Source organism: Chanos chanos, chromosome 1, assembly GCF_902362185.1.
Source record: "Chanos chanos chromosome 1, fChaCha1.1, whole genome shotgun sequence".
In the NCBI taxonomy this organism is placed as follows: domain Eukaryota; kingdom Metazoa; phylum Chordata; class Actinopteri; order Gonorynchiformes; family Chanidae; genus Chanos; species Chanos chanos.
Genome location: NC_044495.1, coordinates 32751314 through 32778042, shown reverse-complemented (window position 1 = coordinate 32778042; position 26729 = coordinate 32751314). Strand labels below are relative to the sequence as shown.

The following is a 26729-nucleotide window of genomic DNA, read 5'->3' as shown; positions in this document are numbered from 1 at the left end:
CAACATCTAGCCTTCTCTGTCTGCATCTCCTCCTCTCCTCCTTTCTCCGCTTACATTTCTGTCAGCCTTCTCTCCCTGGAATACATTTTTATTTTCTCTCTCTCTGTGCCTTCTGGCCAACCCTCCAGTCCGGCCACCTGCTTCTAAGGTCATAGTTTTAAGGGGAGTAATAGTAGGGTGGGAATAAATTGGAGAGAGAGAGAGAGAGAGAGAGAGAAGAGGGTGAACCTGTTCTGATACCTGTGGTTTTATTTTTTACTCTCATACACATTAGGTGAATTTAAGCGTATGAGAAGGCAGGCTAGGCTGTAGCCAGGCTGAATACCCTATGACTAGCATCCATTCGTACCACATGCTTTGAATCCCTGTGGCTGCATTCACTGGTTAGTTGATTTGTCCATTCTCCTAAAGAGGATGTGGCTGACTGTAATGATCTTAATGGAAAAGTTCATCCAAAATCTTCTAACTGTGGACGTAACTGTAGAAGATGGGCTTTCAAGGCCAACCAACAGAAGGTGAGTTTTCAAAAGCAAAACCAATCAATCAGCACACTATGAATGATGTCTATTGGGAGTATAAAATAATTTGTATTACCAGCTCCTGGTTCAAAGTGACCAGTCTTACATTAAGGGAACTGAATTGAACCACAGTCTGACGTGTCTGTATGAGAGCACGTCCAGTGTATCTGGCATAAGGCAGCTTCACTGGTACAGGTTATTAAGAGAGATTAAATCAGCAGGAGTGAAAATGAAAAAAAAAAAAAAAAAGTCAGGCTGAGAGTGATTCCATCTATAATGAAATGAAGTGTAAAGGTGCCTTATGGGCACTGACTCTCTCTGTACCAGCAGATGTTCACGTGCTGTGTTGTAATAGTCAGCAAGAGAGCATATAGACAGTCAGCAGGGAGGGGAGAAACTCACATCAAAAGGCAGCACCTCCACCGTGGTGTTGAAGAGTTTGTCTCCGGGGTGCTCGATGTTACCGCTGCGGAAAAAATACCTGCCACGGAAAACAACAGAGGAAAGAAAAAGTCCATGTGTAAAAAGTGCAGGTGAGCAGTAGAAGGGGAACTGAATCAAAGCTACTTCCTCTGGGTTTACGACCATCTGATGTTTTCATAAAGGGACAGCGCGCAGAAAACAGGTCCCATATGTGTTGTGTAAAACCTGGAATTATTGGTATGGCCAACTTGCGCTGACATCAGAATCAAGTTAGTCTTGGTTTTGAGATGAAAACTGTGTGAGGGAATCCAAACTTTAGTGATGTTCTTTTCGGGGGTTTTTTCTGCTGGCAAAACACCAAAGCAGGAGGAGGAGGTTTGGTGTCAGACTGCACTGTTGGACTGTGACTGATGGAAATAAAAGAGAGCATCTGATAATGTTCCATTAGTTCCGAAATATGGACGGAATATCCATTACAGTCTAAATTCACAGTGTGTAGAATGTAAACACAAGCATCTTATGAATTCTGCCCATATTTGTAAGCTGAATGAATCTGTTACATGGCCTGTACTGATGTCTGTGGGCAACCGAATGTGCGGCTTTTAAGCAAAGAAAAGACAAGAAAGTAAATCTGATCTCATGCATTGTCTTTACACTAACTGTGACCGTGCTGCACTGTCTTCCTCTTTGCTCCTTAATTACACCAAGTTTGAGTTTTGTGCATTTTTTGTTGAGTTTTGTTTTTTTTCTGTTTGTTTGTTTTTTCTGTTTTTGGCATGCAACAGACTGAGCCTCCCCAAGATGAAAACAGTGACATCTGCATTCAATGTTTGTGTCACAACAGCAAGAGTTCTTTAAAAAAAAACAACAACAACAACAACAGATTTTACTGAAACATTACCAAAGACAATCTATGATACATACAGAGCTAAGATATGAGAATGGTATGACTGTGTAATGATTACAGCCTGTCAAACCATTCCCGCTGCAGCCCATAAACTCGGTCTTCTCAAGTCTACTCATTTATTCAGTAATGTACATCAGAAAGTTGACATTACTTTGCCTTAACATTTCATTTCACTGTATGATGAGACATGGGACAATCCTTATTAGTATGTTTCTCATAAACCACAGTACTGGCCATATCCTCACTAGGAGACAAGGTTCAGAGGTGTTGTAAAAAAAAAACAACCTGATAACACTATACTCGGTATTGTGGGGTTTTTTTCATTTTTTTTTTAACTCTCTCTCTCTTTTTTAACTCTGCTGAAGATTATTAAGCTGTCTGCAGGTCTTTCCATTGTTTTGTTTCATGGTACGAACATCAAATGAATTTTTCTTTTGGTGAGGAAAACAAACATTTTGGCATAGGTGTGAGAAATGTAGGAACAATATGTGTGTTTACATGTGTGCATATATGTGCAACATGACATATCTGTAAATGGATACGCACATAATATATCATATATGTGTGTATCAAGTTCTGCATGTGACTATATACCTCTCAATACGAACAGGGGTGAAAAAGCGGATGCGGATAAAGTCCCCTGCTACAGGCGTGAAGGCCCAGAAGAAGTCCTCTCCCAGGTAGGCCTTCTCCAGCGTGAAGTGCTGATAGGTCTTCAGACTGGTGGTGACTTCGGCCAGCGGGTTGGCATGACCCTTATGCAGAGTCTGTTTCCCAAAGTCCTTATCCTGAGCAACAAAAAGCCACCAGCCGCCATGAATTAGAGACAGTAAAAAAACAAAACTGTTGAAAAACAAGATGAGCTCAGCGCTAAAGGGCACAGGAAGTTGAGGGGAGGACGAGGGGAAGTGACCGGCGAAATGTTGTGAGAGGGCAAAGGAGAAGGCATAAATACAGTGAAAGGACAAAAAAAAATGTAGCAGGAATAAGAAAAGAGAAGGCTGAATCAAAACACAGAATAACACACTGAGAGAGACAACCGAGGAGAGCAGCCAGTGAGTGTAAGAGGAGGCCATAGGGAGGACTAGTGGAGCGTAGTACAGTAAGCATTGCCCTCCACTTTATGAATCCCCTTAGATTAAACAATCAGCCAACCAGAGGAGTGAAATCAATAAGGAGCGGACTGGGAAGGGTCACGTAAACACTGGGCACCACGGCGACCTCTGCTGCTCTTAATTCTGCATGAACTCGAGGCCAGTCGAGCGTGCAAAAGAGAAAGACATGGGCTTGCTTTAAAACGAGTTCTTCAGCATTTTTTTTTCCTCATTTTTTTCCCCCTCCAGCTAGCATGGCAGTTAGCATAGCAAGTTCAGCCATGCGGCGTGAAGACTTCTGAGCTTCTTCCGTTTTACCACCAACTGTGGAAGTACTCTTTAATGAGGAGGGTGACACAAGCGGGCTGCTGTAATGGGGAAGGCAAAAAAAAAACCCCGAAAAGAATAGAAAGAAAAGAAAATCAAAATCCAAGCTGTGCAAGAGCGCACGAGCACCCCTCTCTCACCTTGAGTTTCTGGATCTTTCCGGCGAGGGAAGAGTGTGTTCCTACGTGCTGGAAGAGGGAGGGCTTGAATCGAATTCTCAAGTTGGCTTTCTGTCTGTCGCAGTGTTTCTGAGTAATACAAACACACAGAGTTTATTAGCACACAACACACTGCAGCATGAGACAGAGAGAGAGAGAGAGAGAGAGAGAGAGAGAGAGGGAGAGAAAATGATATGGAATTAAAGAGTGAACGTTTGAGTAGATAAATGAATACATAAATAAGTGAATCTCTAAATGCATAAATGAGCAAGCCAAAATGAATTAAATAAGCTGGAAACATCTGGGAGAAAGAAAAAAAAATACTAGTCTTACTGCATCTTTCTCTGGGTTGCACACTTTCACCCACATGATGTGGTCCAGCAGCCAATCAATGGGCTTGTCCTTATAGAACATTAGCATAAACTCCACGATCAGAGACAGGTCCAGTGATTTAAACATCTTACCTGGAGTGAACAAGACAACAATTACAGACAATTAGATCAGACCACATCAACACAAAGACCACACGCTTAATACATCACCTGAAAATGAGTCATTTCATAAAGTTTCAATGATGTATACTCGACAGAAACACATACACACACACAGACACACACAGACACAGACATAAAATCTCCCTTTTCTTGCTAGAAGGAAAGAAAGAAGCCAAATGCAAGTGGGATGGGAGACAAAATTTGACATTTTAATGCAAACTAAGAGGAATAAAACTGAGCAACACCCCTGAGCTCAGCCTTTAATTTAATTTCCATATTCATTCATGTCAGGCTTTTCTCCTGGGCTGGAACATGGACTGCTTTTGGCTTCAATTAAAAATTTGGCTGGGTGTGTACTCCTTAAAGAAGAAATTAATTAAATCAGATACATTTAAATCCGAGATTACTTTTATTCATTGAAACCAGAGTACAAGTTTTCATTTGAATTAAAAAAAAAAACATATTAAAAAGTATTGGCGTTGGCATTGGTATTGGCATGTTCTCTTATTTGGGCCGCAGGCTAAAATTCTGAGAGAAAAAAAATCCAATCTTTATTTATCTATAATGGAAGAGCAGTTCGGCATTAATATATTATGTGTAGATCAGTATTAATATGTTATGGATCATAATCAAAACAAGAGCATATGACATTTAGTGTGAACACACACACACACACAAAGAGACTGTTTCTCTTCACTCTCCATACACAGTGCTAGCTTCAAGAAAAATCTCCCCGTTCCCTAAACACACACACACACACACACACACACACACACACACACACACACACACACACACACACACACACACAAACGTTATCCTCATGCACATATCTGTCGTGACAGATAGAAGCTTATGTAAAGATGTCAAAGTCAACAGTCCACTCTACCCAAAGCACTCCACTGAATCACTTTTCCAAAACAGCTGTCTCTCTCTCTCTCTCCCTCTCCCCCCTCCCTTTCTCCCCCCCCTCCCCCGGCCCCCTTTCTTTCTCTCTCTCTCAGGATAAGTACTAAGTATATCAAAACATCACAGCCTGAATTCCAAGAATTCCAAAAACTGATCTAGGGTCAGTGGCATGACGTGGCTGATAATGAGTAAAGGGTATAGTTTGTTCTCTGTGCAGCTGATCCTGAGGCAGCTGTAGATGACAACATGTACACTAAGTGTCAAACTGCACACTAAGTGAGTGATACTCCCATATTTTAGCCTTTGGTACAGAGCCTTACAGCATATTAAAGCACGCATGGTAAACAATAAAAGAATGAGTGAGAGATGGGGAAATAAAAAAAGAAAAGAAAAAGGAAAGCAAGGGGAAAAAATGCATCAAGGATGAGTCCATTCAGCTTTAAAGGATTTCTCTTATTCTTGTCTTTTTGATTTTCACTGCTGTGTGCTGTAATTCATAAACCTGTCATCCTTGGTCTCATGCAGAAGTGAAAGTGTGTTTTAATATTCTCTGTATGGCGCAAACAGCACCTATTACCCAGGTTTGGGCTGATGAGCTTGGCATACCATTGATCCGCACACATACACACAGATCACTGCTGCATTATTGATGAGAGGGACACAGATAGCAGCCCTGCACAGACAGATTTAGAAGTGGGGGAGAGTCAGTGCTCATGTAACACACACCGAAAAATACCTGATGAACACAACACTGCTCTCATCAGGACACTGGGTTCACTGAGTTATGAAATGTGTATGTGTGTGTGTGTGTGTGTGTATATATATATATAGATAAAAAAAAAATATATATATATGTAAAATGTATTATCTATCTATCTATCTATCTATCTATCTATCTATCTATCTATCTATCTATCTATCTATCTATCAGTCTTGAATGTTTTCTATAATTGTTGACATTTGAGTTTTGAAACCACATATGGCAAATCGACATACATCTGAAACAAAAGCACAAGGACACATTCATGTTTCATTTGTGGAAAAAAAAGAGGAAACAAAGATTCAACTACACCCTGAGATTTCTGTAGGGGAAAAAAAACCCATATTTTTCAGGTTCCTTTCATCATCTGCTCCAGACAGGGTTTGGCATTGATTCAAGGTCACCATTGTCCCTGCACTGAGTTTAAAATGAATGTTCCCATCACCCAATTCTCCTCTGAAGTGTGTTTGTTCGCCTTCATACGTACCGCAAAGAAAAGGCCTCTGTTTCCTTATACACACACACTAGCACACACACACACACACACACACACACACACACACACAGGTGAAGCCCAGTGGCACAGGTAGCCTCTTTATAAGACAGTCTCTCATTAGTATTCACCTCTCCTCCACTTCCCTCGTTCATGGTTCACTGCTTCCAAATGACCTGCTCTATCTTTCTCTCGCCCCCTCTCAGCCTAACTGCTCCTAATATTCCAGTCTCATTGCTTACTGATCTCTATTTCAAACAGCAAGACTGTCATTATCAACTTATTACTGTGACCAACTCATTTACACCCATTTATTACTGTTCGGTTCTATTACTCTATTACAGCTATGCAACAAATAACACTCAGGAATCAATAAATGACCACTAACTTTGTCATTCGTGAAATTGTGTGATTTTTTTCTCTCGCTCTTGAAAATCTCTGTGCTTTCTTGTTAACAAAAATCCCCAAAAGTAAAGTTCACCTCTAAAAAAACCCTCAATCTGTATGTTTTTGTTCTAAACTCTCACAATGTACCAGAATCTGCAACTCAAAGTCATCAGGAACATCTAAATCAGAAGTTTCCCCAATCCAGTCCAGGAGTGCCAAAGTCCTGCTGCTTTGTGTTTTCGCCTACTAATTTGTTTTCCCCTCTTAATTTGTTTTTACCTGGAAAACAGATGTGTGTGCTCCTCAGCCAATCAGAAACTGTATGTAGCTGGTGAACAAGAAAAGCAGCGGGAGACTGGCCCCCCAGGACTGGACCCGGCACCTCTGCTCTGAATACTGGAGTTGTGAATATGTCAGATCTTACCTTAAACACACCCCTAAACCCTAGACAGGATTTCTAAAAACTGTTGTCAAACCAGGCTAAAAGAGTCAAATTATTCATTTGGTACAAATTTTAGATCTGCTGACTGCAAAACCACCCCAACACACACAGAGAGGATCAATTTTTATTACTTCTTATTGTTCCACTCTACGCCTACAGTTTTTCCCAACTTTTCTGTGTTTTCAGCATCTTGTCTCACGTCACATTTGTACATATTTATGCACACATTAACCACAGAATCAAATCCACCCCGACAGCACAAACTTTTTTCAATATTTCAAGTGTCATAATTTTTCCATGAGAATCTCCTCTAGACTGTGACAAGCAATGGTGAAACAGGACACAGCCATATCTCTACTCAACTCTGAAAGTGGGTGAGGGTGTAATAGTGAACAGGGTTCAGATAAGGTTGTCAAATGGCTGCCACTCCAATTAGCAGTTAGCAGGGTGCTGGCAGCACGACATGTGATCCTCCAGGCGCTGGTGCTGGGGAGACATCTGTTTAGTGACAGTGCTTAGCCTGCTACGTTAACCACTGCCGACTGACAGCAGAGGACTAAATGCCAATCTAAGCTGATTTAAAATGCCTGGGCTCCTCGCTCAGAAGCATCAACACCACACTGGGGAGATCTCAACTCTCAAACCAGCCTACGAGGAGACATGATGAGGCTATCAAACAACTCAGGGCAGATACACACAGTTACTGTATGTGTGTTTGTGTGTCTCTATTCGGCTGTAAAGGTACATACTGAGTGTTGAAATGTTTGGCAAATACATATATACATATATATATATATATATATATATATATATATATATATATATATATATATATATATACACATACATATATATGTATATATGTGTGTGTGTGTGTGTGTGTGTGTGTTTGTGGGAGTGAGGGGGCATTCTTGTGGTATCTTTTTTCTCTCAATAGAAAGAATTGGGCAGGGCTTTTAAGCTCAAAGAGGTTGTGTGTTTACGTTTGTGTACGTGCATGTCTGTGTGTGCGCGTGCGCATGCCTGTGTGTGTGTGTGGAGAGAAAATGGGCATCAATCAGTATTAAAGCCTCAGATCCAGCAGCGCACAGGGACCTATTACAGTAAAGAGGAGCAGACACTGACTCATGGGAAGTAAGTGTGTGTGTGTGTGTGTGTGTAAGAGAGAGAGAGAGAGAGAGAGAGAGAGAGAGAGAGTGTGTGCATAAAAGAGAAAAAGAGAAAAATAGAATAAGTGTTAACTCAAGACCTTAATTGGGCCATGAGATACAATTTGCAGTCTAAGGGAAGTGTATGGATGAGTGTAAGTGCATTTACAGGAATTTAATTGGGTTATTTGTCCCAGTGTGCCAACCTAAATGAGTCCAGGCCACTATACATGTTGATATCCCAGTGTGTGTGTGTGTGTGTGTGTGTGTGTGTGAACACTTCAGTAAAACTCCTTTCTCTTTTACAATATGGCACAAAAACTTCGAGGATGACATCTCTGTAGGCACAACTATACTTAGCTGACAGTTACTCAAAAACTGCTTGAAGTTCCTTGACAACCATGCCTCTCTGCTGAAGTAACAAACACACAGGCTATTAGACAACTAATAGGAAGCTTGTCTTAAAACTCAGCCTGTTATATCAGCATTTTAACAGGTTTTTGGCTATATTACATCCCCTGTGCCTTTCTCTACAATCAAAATCCAAAGGGGTCAGAAAGGCCCTGAGGCAACAGGCTATTTGTGTCAGTTGGTTCCTAATCACACTAATCACAAGACTGTTCCCTGTGGACTGAGGCGGTGGGAGCAGGGTCATGGGTCACGGGTCAAAAACAGCCTACACAAAGTCGAATGGTCTCAAAAAATGTCACATTACAGCAAAAAAACAAAATCGCATCAGATGAGAGTCAAGCCAAACAGGCTTGTCTCTGTCTCGCAGTCCCTGGTGTGAGCAGTGATGGCAGTGTGGTTTGTTTGACTTTAATCAGCCAACAATGACTAGCCTTGAAACTTTTTTCACTCCCGACTAACTGTTGAAAATGGATTCGATTCGATGTTTTCCTCGCTGTAACTGGAGAAGAGTGCTGGTTGGCTTTGAAAGTAAAAAAGCAGCCATGAGAAAACAGACTGCCAGACACAGTGCCAAGCACGATCAAGCCTGTGAGAGCCCACGGTGACACGGCACACACCCCCCTTGGTTCTGTTTGATTTGGGACGAGTTCCACCTTTGACTCCCAGAGCGATTAAGCTTTGGGTCTGAATGTGTTTGAGCTCAGCCCATTGAAATAAACACATCCACACTCTTTTCTCTCACAGAAATACACACACACACACATACACACACTCACTCACACACCATGTGGTCCTCATTTTCTCTGAACCATAGCATGGTCGTTGACAGGGGCGGGGGGTGAGTTTCCACTAAGCTGAGCAGCGATTGGATTCACCCTGAAACGCCTCTGAATCAGCCCTGTTTCCTGAGGCTCAAAGTGAGCTCCGACTTCCAGACAGCCCGTGGCCAAAGCCAGTGGCACAGATAAACCCGAGAGATATGTCATCGATCATGATCATCAGCATAATTAGCCTGCAAATGAAACTAACCCCCCATCAAAGATTAATGAATTCAGCCCCTTTATTGAAAGTGGGATGTCCTAAAGTTCTGTTTTGAACCTTTTAACTGGCTACAGCTGCTCTGAGGTCAAATGAATTGATGTTGATCTTGAGTTTTTTTTTTCTTTCCTCTTAATCATATCCTTGGATACCAACCAAGTTTTCAGAAATCTGTAGTTCCCTCCTGGTGAGAGAAGCTGTCTCTGTAGTTTTGTTTGACTGCTTTGACTGTTTATTGACCTTGATCACATTAACAGCTATTCCCCAGGCAATTAGGTCATGTTATTAAGACAGGCACACTGAAACTCATTAGCACCTAACAGTGTGCTACCTTACTCAGTGTGCTGCTTCAGTTCTTACACTGGGCGGATGTCCGTGGATTTAACAGCATTTCAAAACTTATGTGCGTGTCTTTAAACTAGTAGCAGCTGAAGTGCAGCTTATGATAACTGGTTGGTGTTCATGTTGCAAACTGAGCGACAGGAACATTCTGGTAAACTCCTCTACCCAGACAAGGAGATACCCATGCACTGAAAAGGGAAACAGCCCTGTACCCAGAAGGTTGTACGTTTAAAACTCAAGATTGGTGGCTCTCTGCCACTCTCCGTCCTTAACTCCAACATTATTACAGAGCCATACAAACTCAGACATGATAAAAACTCTCGCCAGGGTGAGAGTACCATCTAAATGAATAAGCGTAAATGTAATTTGGTTCCATCACTGTTTTGATTCTGAGCTGGGATGACTTGGCCATCTTTTTCATCTTTCTTGTATCACTTCTAATAGGTCTGAATGAATGAAACGAAATCTTGGAAATTTAGTCTGAATTTGAAAAGACCATATATTACTTGCTGAACTTGACGACTCTGCTAGAAAAGTTAGTTTCAGCTGTAAGTATATAAAAGTTAATGAGTTCATAAGTTGATAACCATGTTATTTCCTGCGACATTGTTTCACTGGCCTGATGTTTAAGGCTTTATACCTCTGTGTAAGCTCTATGGGAAGCTTACGCTGTAGCCTATGCAAGTGGTCCACGCTGTTGTGAGCATTTATACTTCTGCGTTGGTGTATCTGCATCGCTCTGTAATGAAATCTTCAAAACCCTAGTTTGCGGTGGGATTTCTATGCCACTGTGTTGATTTCCTCGTGCATTACAAACGATGGAGTAATGTTGAATAAAAAGTTGGAATTCAGTCATTGCACAGCAATATCTGTAAGACAAGTTTTGCATTTAAAAGGACTAGTTTCTAAACTTTGGGGGACAAACAAACGGAGCTCTTAAAATAACGAGCATTCAGTTCACCATTTGCCGAAAATTTTCAATCGCGACAGAAACTGAGTGGATCATGTTTGAGTAGGAGCTAACAAATGTTGAACAACAGTTACTTTTTCGAAAATGACTGCAACACAGAAAAGAGAGAAGACATTGGAGGAGATGGTGTGTATGACCATTCAACCGATTGAGCAGAAGGAGAGTGATCCTACCAAGCGGACCAATCACAGTTGCTGTGGTCTGCTTCGACGTGCGTCACAGCAACGCGTAGTTACATTTCTAGGGAGGTGCTTCGTCAGGCTTCGGCATAGGCTACGGCGTAGGGTACGCGGCTAAACAGAGCCTACGCCGTACCTACAGCGTAGATTCGAAGCAGAAGTATAAATTGGGCTTTATGGCATAGGGTACGTGGCTACGCCATAAATTGGCCTTTACTCAGCTAACACAACTGACTCTGAACTGCTACTAACTAGAAGCTTCCCTCCAGGAGTAGCTGTGCTAGCTTTAGCATGTCTAATGCAGGCTCACCGATGAAGCCAAGCTGGGAGAACTCCAGGATCATCCACTCTTCGGAAGGTTGCTGCAGGGCAAAGTTCTTCATTGTGGTGAAGTAATTTGGCCGAGCAACAATGTCATCCTCCAGCTGGCAGAAAAGGAGACAGAAACAGAGAGACAGAGGCACAAAGACAAAGAGAGACAGAGGGAGGAGAGAGAGAAACGGAGAGCAAGCGACTTGTTTAATGTATACTTGATTCAATTCATCCATAATTATTGTAAGTGACCTTTTTTTTCCTCCTTAACTGCATACAGATCCTTTGAAAGCTTGACCGATTCCACAATTATTCAAATTCACTTACTGAAACAAGGGCACATGCTGTGCTTAATGTACCATCAAAAGAGAAAGGAAAAAATAGGGATGAAAGACTGTGTGGGAGGGAAGAAGGAAGGAATCTCTGTGTGTATGTGTGTGTATGTGTGTGTGTTACTGAGCAGATGAATGCCCAGACAGATCAAATAAAAGGATGAGTGAAGAAAAGACCATCAGAACACATGGTACCAATGTTCTCCATCAACCACTATCATATCTGATCCCCTGCTGTCTCTAACTCAGCGCCAGGGTTAAGAAGGATGAGAACGCAGAGCACAGCTTGGTCTTCTTTTAAGGAATGATGAACTTCTGTATGGTATGACAGATGGCCATCTCACAAAATATGTTTCTACCAGTCAAAGACCAGCCAGGAATGAGGAGGTAATGGACAGCAAGTGCACGTGCGTGTGTCAGCGTCTGTGTGATCTGTTTTCTTAATCATTCTGAGATGGTTATTTCATCCTGTGTGTGTGTGTGAGTGTTTTCACTGTTTTCACTGTGTGTGTTTTCTTCACACTGAGTCACACTGAAGCTCTCTCTCTCTCTTTCTCTCTTATCTTCACAGAGAACGATACAAGACTCCGTGCATATGGTCACCTCAAAACGCTCCCCTGCTGATTCTACACTTAAGACATAAAATCAAGAGTGAAAGACAGATAAAAACCGCAACCTTCTTTTTACTCTCCTCATCTGTCTTCCACTTCCTCTGAAGAGACAACCTGGAAGCCATTATACAAAAGCCTCCAGAACCTCCCAATGAGCCTTCAAGCTCAATGTTTCAGCCAGCGGTACCATAACACACTCAATCACACGTGTGTGTGTGTGTGTGTGTGTGTGTCCGCGCGTGTGCATGTATCTTAATGTGCAACATTTCTTCTCTCTTTCTTCATTTCTTCCTACTAACTAGTTACAAGATCCTCTGACAATACACTAGCACCATACTAACATCAAGATAAATTACAGCAGTCCTTATCTCACAAAACTGTTCATATGATAGTGACTATTTGTCAATTGACTAAACAAACAGGTTTTTTTTTTTTTCTGTATTTGTATAAGTCATTTACAGACATATAATACAGGCATACTGCCAACGGCCTAGAGCTGTGAGCCTTTGACCAAAATATTAACCCAACAGATGCTAGCTGTTACCAATCAGAGCAGACTACATATACAACACACAGCAGCCTCAGGAAGACAGCATACGGCTCAGAGAAGCCATATCACCTTTCTTCAACAAAGGCGACTGTACTGTACTGTAATCTCAGCGTTTAGAAGATGGAATCACATTAAGACACACGTGTGAGATCAGTACATTAACAAATACACATATGACCTTTTGACAATGTTTTTCGCAATGTTAAAGAAGTTCAGTAGTCTTTACCTGAACATAGTAGGTTCCTTTGGACTGAGCATACATCATTAGAAAGCAATAATCCAAGTTCTGTTTTGTTCGCCATCTAGGAAGAGGGAAAGAGCGAGAGAGAGAAAGAGAGAGAGACAGAGAGAGAGACAGAGAGAGAGAGACAGAGAGAGAGACAGAGAGTTCTGCTGTCAATTTTCACACTCACCACTGATGACACAACCCAGAAATTTCTCTTCCACAAACTGAATTGAAAAGCAAATGAGCGACTGTTTAAATGATCAGCGGGTTTGCTTAGAAACTGCTATGGTTTTGCTCTTAAGATTCAGAATTGTTATAGCGGTACATTTAAAAAATAAATTGAGTAAATTAAACAGCAAGAATTAAGAATCTGCACAAGTACAAATAAGAAAAAAAGAATCCACTTAGACAGAACACCCAAATACACACAGACATACAAACAGTAAACCGCTAGAAAGCTTTGCTCTTTTAGAAGATATGCAATGGGGGAAATTCACCCAATTTCTGTGTGCAAATGTAGGATGCGTGAGGACGGAGGTGCATGCTCAGACTACGATGACACATGTCGGAAACATTCCAAGTCTGAGTTGATGAGCATATGGCTGTTTGACAGAGTGGAACAAAAATGAAAGAATCTAAGTTTTGAAAGTTTAGTCATATCTGTCCAAGGTGATAACATGGATAATTCAAGCCATGATGCTTACTGTTTGAAAAATTAATAATTTATTTAATAATTCATTTTTTCCAAGAAAGTAAAATGTATTATTAATGACCAGATCACATGCAATGTTATCTGTTAATAAGTCTCAGAGCACGATGGGTCATCTGTGAGTCTTTGGTCTTTGTAGTCTCTTGGCTTTTTGTAGTTTTACGTTTCAGCTCAGGGTTTCATACATAATAAATCTCACATTCACAACCTCAGATTTAACAGAGATCCCTACTCACAGACATATATGCTAAAAATACTCTCTCTTTCTCTGTCTCTGTCTCTCTCTGTCTCTCTCTCTCTCTCTCTCACACACACACACACACACACACCACTCTGAGGTGGACATGTACCGGGTGGTGCAATGACTGATGGTCCCAGAGAATGCTGCTGTATCTGTCTGCTTGTGTTTGGGGCTGGACAGTGTGTTTGAATCGATATACAGTCCCCCTGTGTGTGTGTGTGTGTGTGTGTGTGTCAGCAGTGGCAGGCGTGGAGGAATGAGAGCAGCATCAAGACAAGCTGGAGTAAGACACGACTGGCCACGTCGATCGATTCACACTTTGATTTAGCGAGGGGAAGAGGACTGGCCCTTAATCTCTATAGACTGTGTCATCATATCTCTCTCTCTCTGTCTGTCTGCGACAGAGATGGTCAGCAGGTTTCAGCAAGGCCCCAGAAGGTTCATTTAACAACCACACAGTGAATGTTTCACGCTCACAAATCAACCTAACACGCACACATGTATACAGACACACACACAGACACACATATACACATATACATATATATAGATACTGTATATACATACATACATACATACATACATACACACACACACACTTTACTCACAAATCAACTGATAATATGAATAATACATTGGGTCACATATCCTAACAGAGCAGAACAGTTGAGAAAGATACAATTTAAAACAACTCTATACCGACTGGACTGGAAACAAGACACTGTCATACCACCGTTCCACCAGTTCTAACACTCCGTTACCAGGGATCAATTGAAAATAAATTAAACACAGTTTCAACTTTGTCAACTTTTTGAGGCCAACGGTCAAAGGAGATACAGTCCTTCAGAGAAGTGGTGCAGAGATATACCCTGCAATTCTCTGCTATGGATTTTTACTGTCTTGGCTGATTTGCTATTGATCTTTCTGTCTGGTTGTGAGGTGAGTGATCTGTCTGCCTGGTCAATCTAGGATTGATTTGTCTGACAATGTTATTGGGGCTGCCTTTGTTTTGCCTGATGAAAAATCCGGTAGCCTTAGTTTCAATGCAAAAAAGAGAGACCTTAATCAAAACATCTGTCAACATCAGCCTCCTTCAATTCAACTGTTTATTTAAAGGAAAAGTATGGTTGAAGAAAAATACTGTACTGAAGACACAGAGTATAATGGACCAATGAAATAAAAACTGCAATGGGAAGAAACGTATGGCACGGGTGTGTGTGCACATATACACAGGTATGGCACGTGTGTGTTCGTGTGTGTGTGAGTGAATTGTGTTTGTGTCTGAAGAAAATAAGGGCTTGGGAGAGTAGTAGATATTTTAATCAGTATTTTCTAAAACTCCTCCAGTGGGATCCCACAATTTATATTTAATTCTGCGTGGATCACCAAATACACAATACACACACACAGACACACACAAAATACTGCATGGTACTGCTTAATGAAGTAAAGTAAGAGGCCTTTCAAGTGTTTACTTTATCGACCAAAGTCCCTGGGTTCTAATTGGACCAAGACATTTTAGTGCTTGGAGTCAGGCTGTTGCCATAGTGACATGTGCATCAAATCTTGATTTGTCGGTTCTCTCTTTCTCTCTCCTGCTTTCAATGTCATTAGCTTCACTTTTTCCACATCTCTTCTCTGTTAAACAGAAACCATGATACCCTCTCTCCATTCCTCCACTGACTCTCTCCATCACAGACTAGCTAGAAGTCATAAACTCACGCATGCATCAACATTATGTATCTTTTATTAAAAAATATTTTGGCATGAGAAGCCAATCAACTTTGTTTCATTTCAGTTAAAAGTTATGATAAACAGCTCCACGTCTAGAGACGGGATAAACACTCACTGTCCAATATCTGTGTGTGCACTGGAATCTGTGCTCTCTGTTTCAATTTGTGTGAGAGTGTGTGTGTGTGTGTGTGTGGTTGAGTAGTGTAGTGAAACAGAGCTGGCAGTGCAGAGTTGTGTTTCTCTTCATGAATAAAGAATGGAACAGGCTGTGCTCACTCAGGATCCCACTGTATTGCCCCTTATAACACACACTGAGACATCAGCAGGACATTCTCTCTCTCTCTCTCTCTCTCTCTCTCTCTCTTTCATTCTGCTGTGCAGATTTCATTATTTTCTCCTCTCACTCTCCTCATTCTCTCTTCTTTTTGTTTCTCTCTCTCTAAACAGGTTGATTCATCAGTACCTAGATGTTTGCTGATATAGAGGTGCAAAACCGCGCGCGCGCGCGTGTGTGTGTGTGTCTGTAGAGAGAGACAGACGGTGTGAGTATGACTTGAAGGCACCATCCTACTGTAAGCTCTGCTTTAATGTCACACACACTCCTCTCAAAACCCATTAATCTACCTAAATCTGTCAGTTTCACCACCAAACCCAACACAGAAGAGAAAAGGAGAGAGGGAAGCTTGGAAGACAAGCAGAGGAGATGAGAAACAGAGAAAAACTGGATAACAGAAACAACCAAGACACAGAGGGAAGCCAAAGGCTTAAAACATAATAAAGAAGAAATTTAAAAATGCTTCTTTTCCATTGGGGCTTCTTTCCATTTAGGGTTTTTTTTTGTGAAATGTTTTCTCTACACAGTTTCTTTTAAACAAAAAGATCTGCCTCCCAACAAACAAACACAAAAGGCACGCATGTTTGGACAGCCAGATGTGATAAAGCTTTCACATATTCACACCCAAACTCTTGTGCTTTTTTAAGTAGCTCTCACTTACTAGCTATACACACAGACACACACACACACACACACACAGCTAAATGGAAGGTCCTGTGGGTAATCATTGTGAGGATTTGATTACCTGACCCGCTCTTTAGGGTCACCAAATGACTCCTTAAGGTGAGAGAAGTCTGGATAGAAATGAACAGAGGGAGAGATGATCTCCAGCAATCCAGACTGAATCTCTGTAGGGAATCTGGGGGAGACAAAGAGAAAGAAGGAAAGAAAGAAAGAAACAAAGAAACAAAGAAAGGAGAGAGAGAGAGACAATTTATTAAAACAGTTTATTAAAACAACTGAAAAAAATATATATAATTTTATGATGATGTTACAAAATTAATAGTCAAAATACAAAGTTTGTTTTAAAAGTACACATAAGACACATTATGCAGATAAAAAGCACAGGGAGATGAAGAGAGAGAGAGAAAGAGAGAGGGGTGGAGAGAGAGAGAGAGAGAGAGAGAGAGAGAGAAAAAAAGAGAGGTATGGAGACAGAAACATGCAAAGTATATTCAAGAGCATGAGGCTTGGTTGCCAAGGAAACAGATGCATCCACTGAACTGTAAAAGTCAGAGCTGAGAACTCTCTGAGAACACACACATAACCAACGTGCAGCTATCATAGACACACAAACACATACATGCCCACACACTCAGAGTGTAGGCACCACAGAGATTCACACGTTCAAGATATGAACACACAGACACACACACATAACTAATCGTAACTCATTGTCGTGCATCCACCATGAACTTTAATGTGGGTGTGTGTGCATGTATGTGTGAGTGAGATCAGTCATTTCAGCAAGTTTAGAGGCATTCTCTTATACAGGCAACAGATTTGCAGAAAGACAGAAGTGCAACAAATTGAAAACATATCCAATCTCTTTCTCTGTCTGTCTTTTACACACACACACACAGTGCTGGTTTCTGTGACATGGCACTGAGCTGAGGGCCTATGATTTTGATAGTTCTGGATGAGGTGTCGATCAAAAATGACAGCAAAACATTTCATGGCATGTGTGTATGTGGACACGTGTGTGTGAAGAGCTTGCTCAAATCAGATGTTGCTGGGAAAACACAAGACAACACGAATGTATTGATATGTTTATAGCAGTGTGACAATTTATTAAAAAAAAGCCAAACAGAATTAGCAGAACTTTTCTCGGCACCCTGAGGAAAACGGTTCCTCTCTGGCTTGTTCACAGTCACTGCCATTCATTATTCTCTCTACTCACGTGTAATAAAAGCACAAACAGACAGAGTCTTTGAGGGAGCTGTCCCTGCTGGAGTATTAGGGGCAGTTCACTCACACACACACACACACATACACACACACACACACACACACACAGAGTTACAGTCGCTCTCTTTCTCTCTCTCGCACACACAGACAAAAAGAACCCCCTCCTCCAAAAAAAAAAAAAAAAAGAAAAATCAAACTATACTATATTATACTCACAGGTGCTTAAGGTTGTCAGCCACACTGTTGGCATACTGTTGGTCCGTCTGCAAAAAAACCCAACAAACAAATGGCATAGTGTTAGTTTTGCACTTCTTAAAAAACACACAATTCTCTAGAGATCATCTGTGCAAAATCACTTGTGTGTGTATGTGTGCGTGTGTGTGTGTGTGTGTGTGTGTGTGTATGTATATGTGTGTCCAGCACAAACAGCCTCAGTGCCAGGCCCTATGAAGAGGGTCACGACCTATTTTTGAGGACCACATCATTTCAGAGTTTCCCCAGAAGCACTCGCAGAATAAGCCATTGTTTTAAAAAACACAACTGTAAGCGAGAGCTTCCACAGAGACAGGCAAAGGAAAGAAACGATCGCCTTAACAACAACAAATCAGGAAACACCTGTGGTTAAATCTGACCAAATTCCCTTTCCCCACAGAAACTGATCGGAGGAAGTAACAGGGAGAGGGAGAGAGAGAGAGAGAGAGGGAGAGAGAGAGAGATGAGGTTGGGGGTTGCGTGTGACCGGAATTGTCATGAGAGAAGAAGAAAAAGAATGGCAAAAATATCCTCTCTCGTATTTACTCAGTGGCTCCAAATAACAGATTTGTCATGAATTGTGAAAGGACAGCATTCCACGACACTGCCCCTGTGACACCACTGAGAAAAAAATGAAAAGGAAAAAAAAAAAGAAAAGGTCCCCTTTACATTCAACCACTGGGAAGGACAAGGGCAGAGAACAGACAGAGGATGGAGGGTGTGTGCACAAAAACAAGCAGTGTGAGTGCATTCTCCCCTCTCCTCTGCTGGGAGGGGGGAAAAAACAGTACCTCATCTCTTTGTGTCAAGGACAAGTAAAGGACTAGTAATAGTAAGAAAACGTCACACCACAGATACTCAACACTCTCTCTATATCTGTATGAAGCTTTTTAAAAATGTCATCTCCACCCTTTCCCACCTCAGCAAAAAGGCATTGGCACCCCCCTTCCCATACACACACACACACACACAAACACACACACACAAACACACACACTCCTCCCCAAACAGTAGGATGTCCCAGTCCGCCAAGAGCAACTGACACAGTGATTAATTCAATCTTGGTCATATATCAGACAACATATGCTGCAAAGTTAATCAGCCATGAGTGGCTAATTAAACATTACATAAATGTACACCTTATGTATGCTTAAATGATGTATTTAGCACTTGTTAGCACATACTAGTTCATTCTAATTGCCTTAAGCGAACAAAGAGATTCTCTAAGCTCTGTAGATCATATTAAAACCACAGCACTGACACTCTGAACTGCATCTACATCGTAAACTGTCCAAGAGCACAGTGTACTGACAGTATGCTCCCTGCTTTATACACAATACACATAAACTTTTCACCTCACAGAAGACTTCACACACCTTTCACACAACTGAAAATACGCAGGCACGTGCACACACCTCCACAGTAATACAAGCATACTTTCTACAGCCTCCACACAAAAAGAAAAAAAAAAAAACACATCTACAAAATGAACTAAGCATCCCTCTGTGTTTTTGACTGAATTTTCCCACAACAAACGCAGAAGTATTTGTTGGTATGCTCAACTCAGTGTGCTTCAGTGGAATCAATTTGCAACGCAACCTTTGTTTTGTGACTTATTTGTTTATGTCTATGCAAATGATTTCTGCCTTGAATACAAATATCAAATCAACAGAGACAGAGAGTGAATTCAGAAAGTGGCAAATGAAGGGGAGGAGTGGGGCTGGTGAGAGAGAGAGAGAGATAAAGGAGAGAGAGAGGGGTGATACGTATAGTATTTTCAGAGCTCTTTAGATGCCCTTTTAAAGTCAGGGCATAATAAATATGAAAGATGGTGTGTGTGTATGTGTGTGTGTGCTCTTAACTGCGCTTAGGAGGCCTGCTTGGGGACAGACTGTCTAGACACGACATTCACTTCTACACACACACACATACACACACACACACACACACACACACAAAACGTATTAAGAGACACTGCTAACCTGTGGAGATCATGCCTCCAGCCATTTATTAACTCCACTTAGTCTCTTAATTAATGCATGCCCACACACACACACACACACACACACAGACAGAGAGAGAGAGAGGGAGGGAGAGAGAGAGAGAGAGAGAGAGAGAGAGAGAGAGAGAGAGATAAACACCCGTACATACACATACACTGTTTCATTTGAATATAGCTTATTTTTTATGTCATGATTTTAGGAACTCATTTCCTGACACTTTTTTAAGCTGAAATCACAAAACTTGCCATGTAGCCTCGTCTAAGAGAGGATGAAGTTGCTTACCAAAGGTTTTCTGATACTCCCATTTTTTTTTTAATTGAGAGCCTCAGTGGTACTCCCTGTTACAACAGAACTTCATGTTTCTCTACAGCTGTTCCCTGTGCTACCTGAAGGAGTAAAAAGCCTGTTTGGAACTGCTGTAGGCTTGTTTTTTCAACGTCAACTCAACACTTAAGATCACCCTTTACATTGCGTTTGCTCTTGGTGATCAGACAAATAAGCTGTTAATATTGTTGTACATTGTTCTATTCACCCAGGCACACCATCATACAGCAAAAATACTGATGTTTTATTCACGAACCGCAAACCTCCCAGAAGTCAGAGGACGCGGTGCAGCTTGGAATAAAATGTACTTATTTCTGTATGTCGGTAATGCAAATGGAAAGGCTGGATTAAGAGATTTAGAGAGACTACAGAGAAAAGCCCTCTTCCTCAGGCTCAGACTAATAAAATCATCAACACTTTACTATGTGCTGCTAATATGAGGAGCATTAGTGCCGTGATGAGAACGTGCTCAGAACATCACAGAGCAGATCAGCAGTAATTAGCCCTTGAGATCTGGGCCTACGTTATCCTGTCTTACTTTTACACACACACACACATACACACACGCACACACACAAACGCGTACACACATCATCTGTACCTATACTATTGTGCATGCATGTCAGCATACATATCTCAGCAGGTAGCTCGTGTGGGTCAAGGTCCAATATATGTATAATAATTGGACAAACACAGTTGAAACTCAACACTGTGTGTGTGTGTGTGTGTGTGTGTGTGTGTGTGTACAGCCACACATCAATCTATCTTGACCTTTCTCAGGGCTATCATCTCACTGCGGTACACCACGTGTTCAGCATATACACACGCATGTTCAAACACGGCCGTCGCAGACTTCTACTTCGGTGAAACGATCCCAAGAGTCGCACAAGCTAAGATGAACTCTCTCCTGTCTCCGTAGTGATGGTAAGGCACAAACCCTGGCAGACGTATGTGTCCACTAGGCTAGCCTTCGTGATGCTAATTAGCCTGGACGTGAGCTCTAATGGAGAAATGATGCATTAGGCGGAGCTACAGGGGAGTGATTTGTTAGCATGGGTCAGTGCTGCTGGCAGCCTGCTTTAGTGGCCACGTCATTATACGGCTATCTTTGGGCCCTTAGTACGAGAGCTAGCGGGATCGCTGTGGTATCGAGGCTAGTCATTACATCTGCAAATGTACTGCCCTGATCTGCAAGGAGAACTCAGTCACCCCATCCACCAAGACTCTCACAACCATAAAAATACTTTCACACCTGCATATACAACATTTGCACACATGAAATATGAGAAATGCACACAAGTGCACGCATGTATGCATGCACACACGCACGCGCACGCGCGCACACACACACACAAAGGAGAACGTGTGAGTCCTCTCACCTCAGCAATGAAGACAATGATGACACAGTCCTCTTTCTCGGCTGGGCTCAACTCCGTCATCAGAGAGCTGAGAGTGTCCGTCAGATATGAATGAACCTCCCTCTTCACACTGGGCACGCCCATCACTATCGACACTGAAAAACACACACAGGAGGGTCCAGGGTAACACCATTAACAAATGTAGTCTATTCTAATACCACCAATCTGTAGTCATCCCTCAGGAAACTCGGCTACTTTTCAGTCGAGGAGTGTGTAAATCCCCTGGGAAGAGCTTTGGCATTTATGTTTTATACGTCTCAGTACTTAGTGAACAAACTGCAGTGATTAATTAGAGTGATTAACTGAGGAGAGTGCTTAAGACTGTCACTGGCTCTGTGACTTCAATATAATGGAGCATTCAGAGTAGCCTTGTCTAAGTGGAGCCGCATGACACTGATTCACAGCCGCTGAATAAAGTTTGCAGTGTTTCAAACACATAGTGTATTCCATGCTCTGCGAGGTGAGGGGGGAAGAGAGAGAGAGAGAGTGAGAGAGAGAGAGAGAGGAGGGGGAGAATTGGATGAGACCGTTTTAGAGAATGAGGGTTTTACCCACTGTCTGTAAAGACCAGTGAGGTGCACAACTCGCTGGTCCACTGGCTTCCCCGTCAGCCTCTGTAATTGGCCCCTGGTGAACACTAGTTTACAACATGGTCGTAAAAACCCACACCAATTACTGGAGGAGTGTAACACAAACCCCTTGACCAACAGAAAAATCCACAACTGTTTAACGTTTAAAATCAGCCTGTTTGGACCCACCTCGGACAGAGGCCAGACTACCCAGCTGGCTTTAGAGACAGACTAAGGCTGTGTTCCAAGTGTTCACTTGTCCACTCACTCACTCACTCACTCACTATATAGTGTTTGCTACACAGAACACTCACTAGTGGATAAGGGCAGACAGCTGCTGATACATTTCGGATACCATTTGGATGTTATGCTGCTACATAATTATTCGCCATGCATTCATAATTACTATCGCCATCGCATAAACAAACGCCAGAACATCTGCATCTGATTAGCCTGTAAAGACTTGCCTGCTTTCATGAGACTGGCCACAATGCATGATGGTCTAAGTCAGTCAATGTAAGGAACAGCTTCTGTAAACGACATTTTGGTGTGCCTCGGGACCATTTTATAGAGCACTATATGGTGTTTTAAATTTACAGCTGAGATTTTGAACAGCACTACAAAATGGCTGATTCACTGTATGGCGGACTATATAGTGGGTGAGTGGACATTTGGAACACAGCTTAGGTCCTTTTCTTAAAGCTTTCTGGGTCAGAACCCCAGGGAGAAGGGCACTGTACCATGTTCAGACATAGAGAAACAATCAGGCCGAGACCATGAACCAGACAGGACATAAGGAAAAGAGTGAATGGAGTGAATAGTATCTGTTTTGAGGGCTGAGTGATATAATATTATGTGGGGTGTTTATGCTGTGAGAATTTTGTAATCAGAGACCAAGACACAAACACACACGTACCTCCCGTGCGTCCCTGGCTAATGTGCACTGCCGGTTGGAGACTGGTCTCTTTGGCCAGTAAGTGTGGCAGATGGTGAAAGATACTGGGCACCTGAAGAACATTCTTACTGCTGGTCACATTCCACAACTTCAGCTTTGTTTCATCTGAGAAACAACAGAGACATTCAGCTCATGTCAACATAACGTTCCAACTCAGAGAACTGAAAGAACTTCATTCAGAACTTCATGGTTTTCTCAGTTAAGACCAAAAATAGTTCTCCCAGTTCAGCCAAGTCTAGTTAACACTTATCAGCTTGACTGAACTGTGGCAAAGTCTTACCAGAGAGGCTGCTCCAGGTACGGTTGATGTCTCGGAGAGCCTGTTTCTCGGCGATGGCTCGCTTGATCTCGTCCAGAACCAGATTGAGTTCTTTGGAGCGCTTCAGGTTCTCTTGTTCCGCTGAGTGTAGACGGTCTCTCAGAGCTAGAAACTCTCGCTGATATATATCCACGACATTACCTACATCGGGGAAGAGACAGGTCTGAGTCTGAGAGGGAAAAAAACACGAGCAAATTAAATCGCACACCAAGTTTGCGAAGCTGTTCTCATAACATTACATCTTGCGACCATTCAAATTGACATTTTCCTGCCTCATAACTGCATTATTCATGACAATACAGCTGAATTATTCAAGGAGGGAGTCTCTAACATTAGGCACAAAAAAGTTAAATTATTTAAAGAGGAGACCTCAAAAATACAAGACAAAAGCATGTGCTATTTCGGTAAAGATGAACACCGAAAAGGACTGCAGATCATTTTAAAATCTCACACTTTTCCAGTTTATAGAAATCCAGCTACCGTTCATTCACAGATGATGATATTTTTGCTCATTTGCAGCTGTTGGAAACTAGCACTAGGCTCATGCACACTAAGCGACCAGATTTCAGATGGACATATGTGGTTTGTGCTTTCATAAACAAATATTTCAGCACATTTCTATTCCGTAACATACTATTCAGTAACCTCAGTAAGTGATTTGCTGTTTTTGAGCAGGGGGACGGCCCAATGGTCACTGACACTACTCTAGGGAGTATATAGGGGGACAGCAGGTTAACAAGGCGGACGCATTTTGGTCATTTTGCTAACAAGGGGGATGGGTGTACAAATCGCCTACTGAGTAACCCTCCAAAAGACACAGATGCATATAAACACAGCCTGCCGCAACCTCAAGGATGGGCATTACACTCAGGCATGTGACATTTTTAACAGTTCTGTCCGAGATGGTGAAATGTCTCCTGCAATAACGAGAAACTTTTCCCCTAATGAGAGCTCAGAGTAAGGTTAGACTACGGCTAGTCACAACCGTTTTATAAAGTAGCCTAATTAGAAAAACTTTCATTTCATATCATTGCTTTCCACTCCAACTGTTGTTCCGCATATTCAAACCATCTGTTTAATAAACATAACAAGAAGAGGCAAGATGACTGACTACCTTCCAAGTGAGAAACACTGGCAAGACAAACGTATCATTGCCAAATTAGCAATTAAGATCCCGATTGAGTCTTTTCAGGTATAATTCATAGACATGTCCTGGCAACATGACAAATTCTGTCCAATTTAGCTGTATTCTGTGGGGAGAAACCCTGAGGGAGCAGTTTAAAATGAGTCCTTTTTAAAAAGTTTTGTGCATGTAAAGCATAAAGCTGTAGTTTTGATCTGGCTGGATGACTATGTGGGAGACAGATGGTATCAGCTAAGTGTGATATAGCAGGTGTGTTCAGAGAGGACAGATCAGCGTTTTCCTGACTGGAGCAGACATAGATTCTCTCTTTGCTCACTTGGAGGATTTATCTTCTGTGGGTTAATTCTGAACAGCGCTGTTTTTTTAGGACATGCACACATGCACCCACTCCTGGCATACACACACACGCGCGCGCACACGCACATAGCAATAGGGTTTAGTGCAAGAAATGCCATCAGAGTTAAATTCACAGTGTAATCTGTAATAACACCTTCAATCCAACCCAGCCTCTCTACCCAGAGACAGGCACAGAAAGAGAAACACACACGCACACGCGCACGCACGCACACACACACACACACACACACACACACACACACACAACCAAAGCTTCACCATATTAATCATGATATCACTCGTCAGAGTGAGTGCCCCGTTCTAGATCTAAAGCAGTGACTGAATGTGTGTGGGCAATTTTTGTATGTCAATGTGTGCACGGGTCAGCAAGTACACTGATATGGAGATACTGTTTGCGTGTGTCTGTGTGTGTATCTAAAATCCCTTTTGTCTCGGTCAGTCTAGGACTGACTGGAGCCTATTAAATATGAGGAGCTAAGACAAGCATGACACCTTGCCTGGTTTTACTGCTGTCATCCTGACACTCCAAATGCAGCAGAAATGTGCTAATAAGGCTCTGGGCAGAGAGATGAAAGGGTGTACGAATGTGCCTTAGTGTGAGTGAGTGTGTGTGTGTGTGTGTGTGTGTGTGCGTGTGTGTGTGTGTGTGTGTGTGAAAGAGAGAGAGAGAGAGAGAGAGAGAGAGAGAGACCTTCTTCATAAGTGATTGAGTGTCATTATCTGCTAGAACCCTCTCTTGTGGTTTGTGGTGATATTAAAAGAAGGAGAATTGCAGAGGGGTATAAAGCCTTTGTGAGAGAGAATCCACAGTTTAATCCCTACTCACATGCAGGACATGATGACACACCTGTTCAACATCACACGCTTCTAAGTCGTGTAATTGGACTGAAAATTTTCCTCGTCCACATATAATGCAGAGGCATAGTTCTTGATGGATCTGTTTTGGTCATTTACCACTGCAGTACACAGAACTGCCAAACAGAACTAATAAAAATGATAAGGAGGCAGCTTATTAGTCTGTTTCTCAATAAATTTTCATGTAAAACAGGACCATTAAAAAAAAACAAAAAACAAAAAACGGCCCAGCGGACTTCTCCAAAAATCATATATACATTCACTACTACCATTTGCTAATGACAAACAGAGACATATGACATAATTATATCTATAAAAATATCCAAAAGCCATGGTTTACTCAAGACGGGATCTTGGCTTGATAACTACCTGTTTTCACTGTATGTGAGTAGACAGGTGCTGAAACACTCACACCGGAGACAGTATGACCTTAAATGACTAAGGCATGCTGAGGCGAGGAGCGGAGAATATGGGTCAAACCACAACCCCCATAACCACTGCACTGGGAGTCACCTCCGACCCGTGTCTGACAGGATGTATGCTGAATGTAGTTAGCCCTACATCGCTGGCTGTTCT

General features: G+C 42.0%; 1 protein-coding gene across 1 annotated transcript in view; it reads right to left on the bottom strand.

Annotated features, from left to right (window-relative positions):
• Positions 1-26729, bottom strand: part of mgat4b (alpha-1,3-mannosyl-glycoprotein 4-beta-N-acetylglucosaminyltransferase B) — a 73712-nt gene that overhangs the window by 4295 nt on the left and 42688 nt on the right. Inside the window, exons 2-12 of the mRNA XM_030767223.1 lie at positions 23759-23938; positions 23440-23583; positions 21916-22049; positions 18174-18220; positions 16795-16908; positions 13032-13107; positions 11311-11425; positions 3761-3891; positions 3410-3517; positions 2443-2636; positions 921-999 (exon numbers count right to left, since the gene is read on the bottom strand). Of these exons, the coding sequence (XP_030623083.1) occupies positions 921-999; positions 2443-2636; positions 3410-3517; positions 3761-3891; positions 11311-11425; positions 13032-13107; positions 16795-16908; positions 18174-18220; positions 21916-22049; positions 23440-23583; positions 23759-23938 (1322 nt within the window). The remainder of the gene's footprint in view (positions 1-920; positions 1000-2442; positions 2637-3409; positions 3518-3760; positions 3892-11310; positions 11426-13031; positions 13108-16794; positions 16909-18173; positions 18221-21915; positions 22050-23439; positions 23584-23758; positions 23939-26729) is intronic.